General features: G+C 41.1%; 1 protein-coding gene across 2 annotated transcripts in view; it reads left to right on the top strand.

Moving 5' to 3' along the window:
• MYRFL (myelin regulatory factor like) overlaps positions 1-12736 on the top strand; it is a 123933-nt gene that overhangs the window by 97615 nt on the left and 13582 nt on the right. For both annotated transcript variants that reach the window (XM_033221282.1, XM_033221281.1), the window contains exons 14-19: positions 661-824; positions 1753-1813; positions 6507-6592; positions 10067-10141; positions 10249-10289; positions 10408-10587. In XM_033221282.1, coding sequence (XP_033077173.1) covers positions 661-824; positions 1753-1813; positions 6507-6592; positions 10067-10141; positions 10249-10289; positions 10408-10587 — 607 coding nt within the window. The remainder of the gene's footprint in view (positions 1-660; positions 825-1752; positions 1814-6506; positions 6593-10066; positions 10142-10248; positions 10290-10407; positions 10588-12736) is intronic.

Below are 12736 nucleotides of genomic sequence, written 5' to 3'. Positions count from 1 at the left end.
TCATTTATAGATGAAGAAATGGAAGCCCAGAGAGGTTATTGCATTTTGTCTGGAGTCTCACATCTAGTAGGTGGCAGAACTCAGAGAAAAGCCCAGGTCTTTGTTCCTTCTTCCCTCACATGAGCAATTTGATGCACATTTTACGAGGGAGAACTGGAGTCATTTTCTAGGAATTTTGGTGATTAACAGAAAATTTAACATTCAGAAGTCTGTTCTGACTTTCTTTTTTCTTTTTCTTTTTTTGAGATGGAGTTTCACTCTTGTTGCCCAGGTTGGATTGCAATGGCGCAATCTTAACTCACTGCAACCTCCACTTCCCGGGTTCGAGTGATTCTCCTGTCTCAGAATTTTAAATATGGAATAATGACCATTGAAAATAAATCTTTTGCCAATGTCCTTCAGCTCCTTTTTTTGAGTTACAAGGTCATATTTTCATTTTATTGGAAATTGAACAGAAGCAGTTTACTACACAGCCAGCAGTTTAGCAAGACTGCATTAGGTTTCAAACCTCTGCAGATTTATCTTGAATGAACTTGAAGATGTGTGTGTCTGTAACCATTTTCAACGGTATATTCCAACTGTCTTTGAATGGACTGTGGACAGCTTTGTAGTGATCTCAAATTGTTAATTTATGCACTCTGTTTGATTTTTCCCTTTTAGGACCAGATCTTTATGGAAAATGTAGGTGCAGTGAAGCAACTGTGCAAACTAACTAACAACCTTGAGGAGAGAATAGAAGAGTTAGAAATATGGAACAGAAAGCTGGCCCAGCTAAAGCGGCTCAGTAGTTGGAAGTCATCAGCCAGTGAAGCAAGCACAATCAGGTACATTCAGCCAGGATTGCCATAGAAATTTGGGGAAAGGAGAGAGTGAGCTCTTTCCAGAATAAGATCAATCTAAATGGTCTTTTTGATCAAACAGAACTGCTACTTTCTGATAATGAAGTCTGCATTTTTCTTTTAGAATATTTTGGAGCACAATTGTCTTATGTGATAACTTTCTTATTTTTTTCTGTGTTGGTTTTTTTTTTTGAGCATGAGTTTTGTTGTTGTCGTCCAGGCTGGAATGCAATGGCGTGATCTTGGCTTACTGCAACCTCCTTCTCCCAGGTTCAAGTGATTCTCCTGCCTCAACCTCCCGAGTAGCTGGGATTATAGGTGCCTGCCACCACGCCCGGCTAATTTTTGTATTTTTAGTAGAGACAGGGTTTTGCCGTGTTGGCAGGCTGGTCTTGAACTCCTGACCTCAGGTGTTCCACCCATCTCGGCCTCCCAAAGTGCTGGGATTACAGATGTGAGCTACCATGCCTGGCCCTGTTGCTGCTTTAAAAGTGAAAAAAAACCAGGAGACATCTGTTTAGTAGCAGTTGTTACAGGAAGTGCTAAATTTTCTCATAAGGGTGGCTTCTCCTTTAATGAGGAGAAGTGGTCATTTCTAAATTTAGAAAACCATGTTTGGTCCTCAGGGGGAAGACTTTTTGTTATTTTTTCTTAATTGCTTAAGAAGGTAAATGCACATTTCCTGGGGTTTAGTTTTGAGAAAAAGAGAAATAAAATGTTTAATTCATTCAGTTATACTTACTGAAGTTCCTTTTCGCAAAAGGAACTCTCAATTGCCATGACTTTTCCTTTTCAAAATATCACTGTATTACAAGAGAAAGTCATATTGCTGTGTTAGTGACAGCCTGGGCCTTTGTCACGTATCTCCTGGAGAGGTATTTGAATAGTAACCAATTTTCTCTCTCTTTTAAAGCAAATCTAGCAGAGCCGTTAGTGCATCTTCTCCAAGAAGGGCCGTTCATAAAAAAAACAAGGTAAATAGACAAATTTACAATGAAAGGAAATGATATTTTCTACTTAAAAAGTCTTTAGAGAAATCAGTCAAGAATTTTTTTCTCATTTATTTGTTGAGAAAATCCCTAGTTTGCATCCTTATGTACTACATTTGTTTAAATATTAGCCCTCTAGTAGATATTAACTGGCTTTTTAAAGCAAAGTTTAGAGAAACAAGTACAGAATATATTAATCTCATAATTATTATCTGCAAGTTTTTGTTTGTGTTGTCCCCTTCAGGCGAAAGTCAGCAGCCTCAGCATACAGATGGCCTTCTGCTGCCAGATCTGTGTACATGCCTTGACCCCCACCCCCTTATCTTTGGCTTTAGGAGATCCCAAAGGGACTTTAGTTAATCCTCAAATCCCTCTTTTCCCTTTGATATTTAGTACTAAATATGCAAATGGAAGAATAGGTATTCACTTGCTGGCAAAGGTTAAAATGTGATGGTTTTATTAATGAATAAAGAAAGCATTTAATAAGTAGGATAGTATTTATAGTTAAAGCGAAGGTTAATCATTTATTAACTTGAAGGACACCCTCTCCATCACAGAGAAATATCAATAAGGGAGAAGCTGCAATACACCCTTCCTAGCAGCACTTCATAAGTAGCTACAAAACTCAGCTTGCTCCCTCTGATCCAGCAGTGGCCCAAAGGTGGCCCTTCCCTGGGGAAGATATCCATGACCGTAACTGACACCCTATTAAAGGTTGACCTGATGCTTGTGTCACTGCCTCATTTTACTCTCTACTCCTCATGCTATACTGTGTTGAATTATTCTAAAAGGATTCAGAAAGAGTTCAAAATTCTTCTACTAAAAACAAGTAAACTATTATGCAGCTGACAGGCTCCTTAGGGTATTGACAAACACAAATACCCAGGTAAAAATATATGTAGAATTGCTCTGGGGCAAGTTACTCAACCACACTGGGAAATAGGGACAATGATAGTATTTACACAGATTGTTGATGGGATTTAAATGAGGATTAAGGAGCTACAGCTCTTTGCACAGCACTCAGCACTTAGTAGGTTACTCAATAAACACAAAACACGAAAAATATTGTGTAGGAAAGGTACTCTTTGGACTAAATAATTTTCAGTGGGACAGAGGGAATGGTATCCACATCCATGGCAGCCCTGATAGGTGCAGTTTGGTCACCTGTAATCTCTGTAGCTCCCATCTGGCAAAATAAGAGATTCTCTTTATTTTGCAGTTATCTCAGAATATTAACTAGAATATATGGCCCATGAGAGCAGGCCCTGTGTCTGCCTTCCTCATTCTCGCGTCACTAGGACTAGCACGAAGTAGGCACTCAAAATATATTTGTCAGATGAATACCTGAGTGGAGAGCCCAGTATGAAAATATTCCCTGAGTATGACAACTTAAATTAAAAAACATTAAGTAGTTCAGTGTCTTGGGTATGTGGGTGGAGTGTAAGCTGGGGTGTGGTCCCAGGGTCGGGGACTCATGTAGGCCTTAAAGAGCGCCCGTTGAACTCAGAGACCTCTTGCTGTCATTGTAGAGGGCCTGTGGGAGGCAGAAAGGATGAGTCAGATCTCTTCTAAGGAATTGCATTGTAGCCAGGGAAGATTGGAAGAAAATACGAAGAGTTGTACCTGGATGTCATCAATGCTGCAGAGGCTCAGAGTGTCAGGAGGTTTATGAGAGTTGAGACTTAAAGGAGAAGTAAGCTTTGGCTAGACAGCAAGGAAATTGAAGGAGAAGTTACAGATGGAATGGCATAAATGAAAGTCTGGTGGCTGGAATGGCTTCCTTGAAGGATTAGGTGGGAGTTGTTTAGGGAAGATAGTGGAAGATAAGGCTGAAAATAAAGAAGCCATGAAGGCCTTTTGAATAATAGCAATATCTAAGTTGTATAGTTTCCTTTCTTTAAAAACAGACAGTAAAAAGGAGGCAGCATAGCATTGTGGTTAAGAGCATAGATTCTGGAGCCAATTTTTGGGGGGTTCAAATTCTTGGCTGTGTGATTTATTAGCTGTGTGATCTTGAGAGAGAAACTTAGCCTTCCTGTGTCTCATTTTCCCTATTTTTAAAATGGGGTTGATAAAGGTACTTGCTTCATAGGGTTGTAGAGGATTATTGTGAGGATTAAATAAATTGATATATGTAAAGCATTTAGATGGGTGCATGGCACATAGTAAGTGCTACATAATAGTTGTTATTAATGTGTTCAAACTCAATATTTTAGCGAATCTCATTTCAGGCTTGTCCAGGGAGCTCAATAAAATACAAATAACCAAAGTGCGTGTTCCCTCTGTGCTGACCTGCTAAGAGATCTGAGCTCTTCCTGTGAGGTTGACTTTTACTTCCATGCTACCACCCATCTTCTAGGTGTCCTCTGTTCCTTGGGGACTCTGTGGGTCATTGAAATGCTTGTGTGTGAGTGGGGAGTGGTATTCTGGAGTAGGGTGGGGGTCTTGTTAATGAGCAAATTGATGCTGTGGGCAGTTAGTGGGTCTTACCAGATGGTAAGAAGCCTGACTGGGCCCTGCCTTTACTTCCACACGGCTCCCAATGCTGGCCAAGATGGTGTTCATTCTGGAGGAAGATTGAAGTCTCCTGATGTAGCTCTCATTCAATCAGTAGGGTTCCTCTTTTTTCCTTCTCTTTCTCCACCTCCAAGAGGTAGGTGGGCCATTCTCGCTATATGTAGGACTCAGGATGAGATAGGAAGCTCCCCAGGATTCAAATAAGAATTCACTGACTATTTGGAGGAGGAGAGGGAAAAGGAAAGAATGAAGATGGCTGAGCATGGTGGTTCACGCTTGTAATCCTAATACTTTGGGAGGCCAGAGTGGGTGGATCACTTGAGCCCAGGAGTTCAAGACTAGCCTGGACAACACAGTGAGACCCCGTCTCTAAAAAAATTAAAAAATTAACTGGGTTTGGTGGCTGTAGTTGCAGTTACTAGGGAGGCTGAGGTGGGAGGATCACTTGAGCCCAGGTGGTAGAGGCTGCAGTGAGGCAAAATTATGCCATTGCACTCCAGCTTTGGTGACAGAGCAAGACCCTATCTAAGAAAAAAAAATGAACATGGGTAAATACTTTTTATTGTCCTACCTCTTACAGGTTCCCAGCCCCTACTCTCCCCCAAATAAAATCTATTGAATCAGAATTTTACATTTAGGGCATTTAGGGTTTTCTCAAGCACCATAGTAATTCTATGCACACCTTAATTTGAGAGACATTACACTGTTTATTGGATATACCTAATAACTCTGAAAAGTAGGCAGGTATTATTTTATTATTCCTATTTTATTGATAAGGAAAATGAGGATCAATGACATTTAGATAACTTGAAGACTCAACCCTAAATCTGACTCCAGGTCTTAGGCCATTTCTCTATATTAGGTCAAAGGATTTTGAGGAAAAGCATGGAGACTTAAAATAATTCAGTAGCTGTGGGGGTAGATTGAAGGGGAAAGCACTTACCCTGAGACTAGTCCTATTTAATTCCAGTCAATTCAAACAAATTTCATTGAGTTTCTCCTCTGTGCAGTACACTATTAAGATGTCCTCAGAACAGTTTCTGTGAGACCTCAGAACAGTATAAGCCATTGACTTCTTGGTCATCACAACAGCTTCCAGCTGTACTTGTGGATGGCTCAGTTACAATAGCCCTAAGGGATAGTACTTGGTAAAAATGGTATAGTGAATCCTACACCCCTACCCTATACTACATTGAAGAACATTTGCTTTAATCAGATAGCTAGCCCAATAAATTAAACCAAGAACCAATTTAAAACTATTACCACCTTATTCTAATACCCTAATAACCAAAAGCATGACTCTATCCTATATCCCCAGAAGGCAGCAGGCATAATACTCCTTATTGCATTTATAGGAAACTCATATTTAAGTAGCACCTCATTTAAGTGGGCAGAAAACTTCTCCTATCTCTTCAGCCAGATTCCCCAGCAATTGCAGAGCTGTCATTCTGTAGCTCTTGGCTTCTCCCCCATATGCAATTTTTTATGCCAATATATATCAGTCCTAAAGTTTTGTCTCATTCACATCCTGGAGACTAGAATTTACTAATTTTCATGTCTCCTATAGTGTTGTACATAATGCTGCTCAATAAATATTGTAGAATCAATTTGAGAATAAATAAGACACAGGCCCAGAGATATCTGTATATACAGGTGAAAAATTGAATACTGGTGTTATAATTTTAAAAAGTGTTTCATGGGATTTCATTCTATAAAAACCTTTTTCATCATTTATCATGATACCTGAAATCATTCCATTGGAATTCATCTCTTCATGTCTTGAAGATCTTTTGATTTTCAAAAGTATCCTGCTCAAATAGATGGACATCTGTGGTCTGACAACATCTCGCCTCAGGTCCCCCTTTCTCATAAAACTGCGAAGATAAGTGCCCAATGAATGGAAGATCATTGTCTGCAGATGTCTGGGAAAAGGGAGATTGCTGTAGCTTGGAATTTCAAGGAAAGGGAGGTACTTGAGATGGATTTTGAAAGAATGTTGTTTTCAGAGAGGCAAGGAGGAGGAAAGGGATGTAAATTGAGGCAAGCACTCAAACTATCCCAAGACAGCAGCAAATACCCCTGCTGGGAGCAATTCTCCAGGCTCCCTTCTCACAGTTAGAGTTACTAATTTGTCACTGCTCATTACTGAACCTTTTTATAGGTTTATCTTTCAGGAAAAAGACGGGCGTGTCCTAATTGGGTTTTCCAGACCTTGGTTATAACTCTGATTGCTGTGATGGCATTTTGGTAAGAAAAACTTCACTGTTATGCCATGTCAAGCTCTTTTGTTCCTTCCCATGTTTCTTTTATCACATATGAACTGGGGACTTGCCTGTTTACTTTGAAGACAAGAAGCCCTTTAAACTAGGCCCTGAACTTTGATAGCGTAGAAATGAGGGAACCCTTTTTGAAAACTGTTATTTTGAAGAAAAAAGCACCAGCTTTCTGCCTTAAATATGACATGTTTTTTTTCAATTAACTGCTATGTTTAGCAACAAACTGTGGCTTTCGTGTGTGTGTGCGCGCGCGCGCGTGTGTGTATCTTTCTTAGCTTTGCAAATTCTGTTTTCTTTTCTGTTGACCTTGGAGAAAGAAGTAAATAAGAAATCAAGTATAATCCACTCTCCCTTGGTCACTCATATTTATGGTAACTCTCCTGGATTCTTCAGTGAAGACTTTTCACCAAAGGGACACCAAGATATACCATGTGATGGAATTGTAGCCAAATCTGCTAAGCAGTTAAACCAAGCAAATTCAGTGAGGACAGCAGTATTTGCTATGCAAATTGGGCAACTTTTGATGCCATCCCTCCTCTGCAGCCCGCAAAGGCAGGCCTTTGCTAGAATGCAGGGCCCTTTCTCAGGTCTCTAGGCTTCTGCTGCTGTGATTCCCCTCCCCCACCACACTGGGCCTTTGAGACCTGGTCATCTTGCTGTGTTCTCTTGCCTGTCTTCTCTGGGCCTTTGAGTGCACCTGGTTTTTTCTTAGTCGGACTATTCATATGGTGAAAGGATATTTATCTGTCACTCAAAAAATGCTTTGTTAGCCTGGGAAAGCACTGGCTTCTGGGGCCTGTCTTAGGGGAGACAATTATTCTCAGGGGCAAAGCAAGCTGTGGTCTCAAGGTGCTTCCAGTTCCTTGACCTAAAGCCGCATCCCAGCTACAGAAGATAGTGTAGCTTTATCAGTGCCCTTCTTGTTCCTTAGTGTTTTCGCTTGTGACTTGCTACTGCCCACTGTAGGGAGACACCCAAGTATTTGACACCACTACCTAGAATTCCCATTAGAAGCCTTCGCACTTTTCTTATTCTCCCAGGTGTGCTTGTCTTCTCCTGCTGGGATTCCCAACTCAGGAAGAGTGTGAACCTCTATCTTAGTGGACATACTTAGCATTCTCTAGAGACACAGATTCCCCAGTCCGGTAGAAAGGTTATAAGAAGTCTAATTGTAAGGTAAAGAGACTGCTTTTCAAACATGCTTATTAGATCTTATTATTTCCAATATTGTTTACCACTAAGACTGCAGATGGTAGGTGTTAGGCTTATTATCTTGCTTCTGGCATGTGATATACCTGAGTATGATCAAAACCAGGGTTTGCCCCCGAAGACTGGAAAAGATGTTCAAAGATGTCCTAGAAGTTTTCTGGGCTTTGTGTTGAGGCAGATGCTGGACACAAATCATAAAGAGTATTTTAGAATTGGAATGGGGAGATGGAGTGTGGGAGAGGTAGGTAAACAAAGAAGGGGAGACTGTGACACAGGATTTTTCTCAGCCTTTTTGCTGGACTCACAGCAGCAGTGCCCCATCTACTTGGCTCGCTCTGCTGCTGAGTGGGAGCACATGAGAGAGTGAGTGCAGGGTTTGGTCGGCCACTCCAGGTGCTGATACAGGAGCAAGCTCCATGAGGGGCTCGTGGCCAGTCCAGGCATGTCACCCCAAGGGGAATGTGGCAGTGCCCTGGTAAGAGTGCCTGGGACCCCGAAACCCCAGAGCGGGTGTTAGTGTGCTAATTAGTGCTTTTAGCTCTGCCATCTGTAGCCCAATGCACAGCAGAGTGTTAGCAGTTTAGTTGACCCCTGGCTTTATCACATGGGGCAGCTGCCCACCACTGGTGAGGGCAAAGGGCCAATGATACAGCCTTTCTGGGTACCCATGCTCGGTGAGTCCCAAGCTCTTGTCCAGTGTCTAAGAAGAATGAGGTCACGCTGATGATTGAAGGGTGATGAAAGCAGATAATTTTATTGAGCAAAGAAAATAGCTCTCAGCAAAGAGGGGAGCTGAAAAGGGGATGGAAAGTTCAGGTCATCTTCCCCAAAATCAGGTTGTCTCTTCCCTGAAGTCAGGTCATCTCTTCCCCAAAGTCAGGTTATCTCTGTCTCTACTGACTGAGTCTGGGGTTTTTATAGGCACAGGATAGGGGCAGGCCAGGCCATAGGTATTATTGGAAAAGGCAGCATTTGATTGGTTAAAAGGCATTATTCAGAAACGCCCACTTGGGAGAGAGTGGGAAAACAGGAATAGAAGTTCTCACTCTGGGCTGTGGGTTTCAGGCTGTTTTTGGCTTTAAGGTGGAGTTTCACTGGGGACCCAACCCTGTCTGCCTAGGATTTCTCTGCCTCCTGCCTCTATTAACTGGACCACAGCAAACAGTTGCCACGATGACACTATAAATTCTATCTGACAGCATCTTTGGGGTTTAGCACCACTTTTCCCAGGCAGGGCTGTGCCTGCTGGGCAGTAACCAGCTGCTGCTGAGAACACTTTGGGAATTTGTTCTTTATGAGTACATATGGCACAGTTTTCTTGTGTATCCTAATGATGGTAAATCCAGCACCTTTGGTAGGAAGCAAAATAATGAGGAGTCAAGTTTGGAAAACCGGTGTGAAGTCGAACTGGCAAGAAGTCAAGTCAGGTAACTCTTTCAAGCCTAGCACAAAATGGAGCTGTAAAGCCATCAGCAGACTTTCCGTGTGACTTGTGAGAGGGTTCTAAAGATGTCCCCCAAAGAGGAGAACACGAAGTATTTGGATGCATGAGGATTGTTGGGAATAGCTTCCCAAGGCTCGGAACTCTTAAGGAAAGCTTCCATTTGTTTATATAAGTTCCGGTCATGGGGGAGAAGACATCCTCATTGTTTTGAAGTCTCACAGTGTGGAAACAAATACTTTCTTGCAGTTCTTTTCCTTCCTCTGACCTATTCAGTGTATTGTGCTCTGAAAAGACAGGCAGCCGGAAGGAAGATGTCAGAGAAGCAGCCAGAGGGTTTGGCCTCCACAGCTGACTAGACCTGTGCTGCCTTCCATCTCCCGATGCGACAGTGCCAATGCCCTCCACCAGTGGGATGGAAACTGTGTTCTGACTCTTTCCTGCAAGGAGCAGTTGCCTCCAGCAACTTATATGCTTCCTCTTGTAATCTTCCACTAGTGACAGGCGCCTCTGAGACAGCTTGCCAGGCCTGGGGGGCTGCTCTGTGGAAAAAATCCATCAGCATGGAGTACCCCAGGAGCCTCTGAGCTCCAGGAAGCTGAGGGATTTTTCTCTCCAGGGCAGAAAAGCATAACTGTGCTGGTTTCCATGGTGTTTCTGTCAGCCGAGGCCACCCCCTCCCCCCTGCTCCCATCTGTGTGGCCTGTGAGAGTACATCTCTGGCCAGCTGGATGTGTGAGATATATCTGGAAACAAATCTGCCACATAATGCTTTTTTTTTTTCTTTTTTGACAGTGCTTTGACGATAGTCACCCTTTATATACTTAGCTTAAAAGATCAAGACCGACGTGTCCCAAATCTCCCTCCAAGGTGAGAGTTCAGTTCAATTTTCTGGCCTAAAATTCCTTTGGAGAGAAGGATTTTTGCAGGTTTCTTTCATTAATCATTTTATTCTTTTTCTCCGGCAATATCACAAGCTCTCAGGAGCCGGCTCTGCTGTCCACAGCCTCCTCCACAGGTAAAGGCTTTACATTCCTCACCCTCAAACCTGGTTTCAAGTGAACTGTCAACAGAAGAAACCAGCGTTTCAGGTTAACCTTCTTGCTTCCCCTCCCCCCCTGCCCAATGCCTTGCAGCACCTAATACATCCCTGGCAACCACACCGGCCTCCTTACAAGTACCTGAAATTACTTTCTGTGAAATCCTGCCATGTCAGGAGACTTATTGCTGCCCCATCTGGGGAATGAAAGAAGTCTTTTCAAGTCCTGTGCAAAGACAATCTGAAGAGAAGGAATTCCATCAGAGGCAATGGTCAGGTAAATGATGTTCAAAGAGAAACAACTAGAGCTTTGAGCTTGAGGTTGTTTTTCTTGTCACAATTTATTTAGATGGTCATTAATGGTTCCAGATAATGGTTCCATGCTTCTGTTTGGGGTGGCAAAATCTTTAAAACACAAATACACAAACTGTCAATCATCTGTAATATTGAGTTCCTTGCCCAGGAATGAAATTTTGGTTGATTCAAGTACTTATAATTCTCACCAAGTGAAAGGTTCTCATTTGTCCATTGCCAACAAGGATAGTAATAGTAGCACAAGTGAAGTAATTACATGCACGTGGGTGGATTTTTTTTGGCTCATTTAGAATTTTAAAAATGATGTGGTATCTGGGCTCTCTGCCCAAACCAACTAGGGCAAAATGTAAGAGACTTTGGAAACTCTAATTTAGAGTTCAGGGTGAGATTTAAGGCAGTGAAAAACACAAGGTTGGCATTCCACTTTCAGAACAACTTTTTCCTCTTCCTCCTAGGGACACACACATACATACACACATACCAGTGTTTTTCAAGTAACAGAATTTTCATGGTAAAAAAAAGTATACAAATTTAATCAAGGATGCAAGTGTAATCATATCCATAAGATTATATACAAGTCTTCCAAATGTATACTAATTTATTACAGTTTTTAGAAATTTATTCTATAGACACATATTAATAAAGAGTAATATTAATGATGATGCTAATAAGGATACATATTACTGTGGCTTATTGATTAGGATGCTGTCATAACAATAACTCTCAAATAACAGTGGATTCTTATGGCAAAAATTTAATTCTGACTCACTCTATATATTAAATGTGAATCAAAAGAGGGTTCTTGGTCATCATGTCATTTAAAGTCCAGCTGATGAAGATTCCATCACAATAATTATTTCCACAGTCTCCACAGTAGTGGTAAAAGAACAAGGCAAATTATGTACTGGCTCTTAAAGCTTCTACCTAGGTATAACACATGTTACCTCTGCTTATACTTTATTGGCCAAAGCAGGTCATGTCACATTGGTCATGTCTAATTTTAAAACGGATGGGGAAGAACAGACCTAACATGTATGGAGAAGATGAACCAGAATACTTATAAGTGGTGCTAATGACCTACGTAGAATATGGTTAGTGGTTGAAATGTTGGGGTGCAATGTCATTTCCTTTCCCTTTTGACATTATTGCATATCCTAGTCTTGGTTAAATAACTTACAAGTTGTCATCATCATCATCATGATTATCATGTTGTAATGAAGTATTACTCTATGCAAGGTACTGTCATAAGTAGTTTACATGAGTAAATCATTTAATCTTCACAAGCCTACAAGAGAGGTGCCATTATGATCCCAATTTTTTTCCAGTGGGGAAGCTGAGATACAGAGTTCTTTCACTACAGCAATAGGAAGCATTGCGCTTTTCTCATGAAAAATATTTTTGATTGAGCTTAGGAGCAGATGCATCACTATAAAGTAAAACTAAAGCTTCATTTTAAAGAAAGGAATTCATTTCAGTCATCTTATTCTCAATATTTTTAAATATGAAAAAATCTAGAACTACCACAGAAATCCCCAAGGCTTTTATCCCTTGTGAAAGCACATGGAACCTGGTGGCTGGTAAACACTTTTCTTACCTTGGGAGCCCATGCTGGAGACACTTGAAGTTCTTTTCTGAAAGCAGTCCTCGGAAGAGACCATCTCACCTATGAGAGATGTACTGATAACAGATCCTGAATAGGAAGAGGTCGTAGACTGGTCCACTCTTCATTTTCAAGGGTTTCTTGACTGCTGAACAAGTTTATTCCTGAAGTAACCAGCTGTTCACATCAAGGGAATATAGTCATGTGCTACATGTTTCAGTCGACAATGGACCATGTATATACTAGTGGCCCCATAAGATAATAATTGAGCTGAAAAATTCTTATTGCCTGATGACGTCTTGATGATCCTGACCCTGTATAGGCCAGGCTAATGTGTGTATTTGTACTTTAGTTTCTAATGAAAAAGTTTAAAAGTAAAGAAAAAATTTAATAGTAAAAGCTTATAAAATAAAATTATGAAGAAAGAAAATATCTTTGCACAGCTGTACAATACGTTTGTGTTTTAAGCTAAATGTTATTGCAAGAGTCAAAAAGTTTCTTAAAATTTAGA

Source organism: Trachypithecus francoisi, unplaced genomic scaffold (assembly GCF_009764315.1).
Source record: "Trachypithecus francoisi isolate TF-2019V2 unplaced genomic scaffold, Tfra_2.0 Lachesis_group11, whole genome shotgun sequence".
Taxonomy (NCBI): Eukaryota; Metazoa; Chordata; class Mammalia; order Primates; family Cercopithecidae; genus Trachypithecus; species Trachypithecus francoisi.
This window is presented reverse-complemented; position numbering and strand designations above follow the sequence as displayed.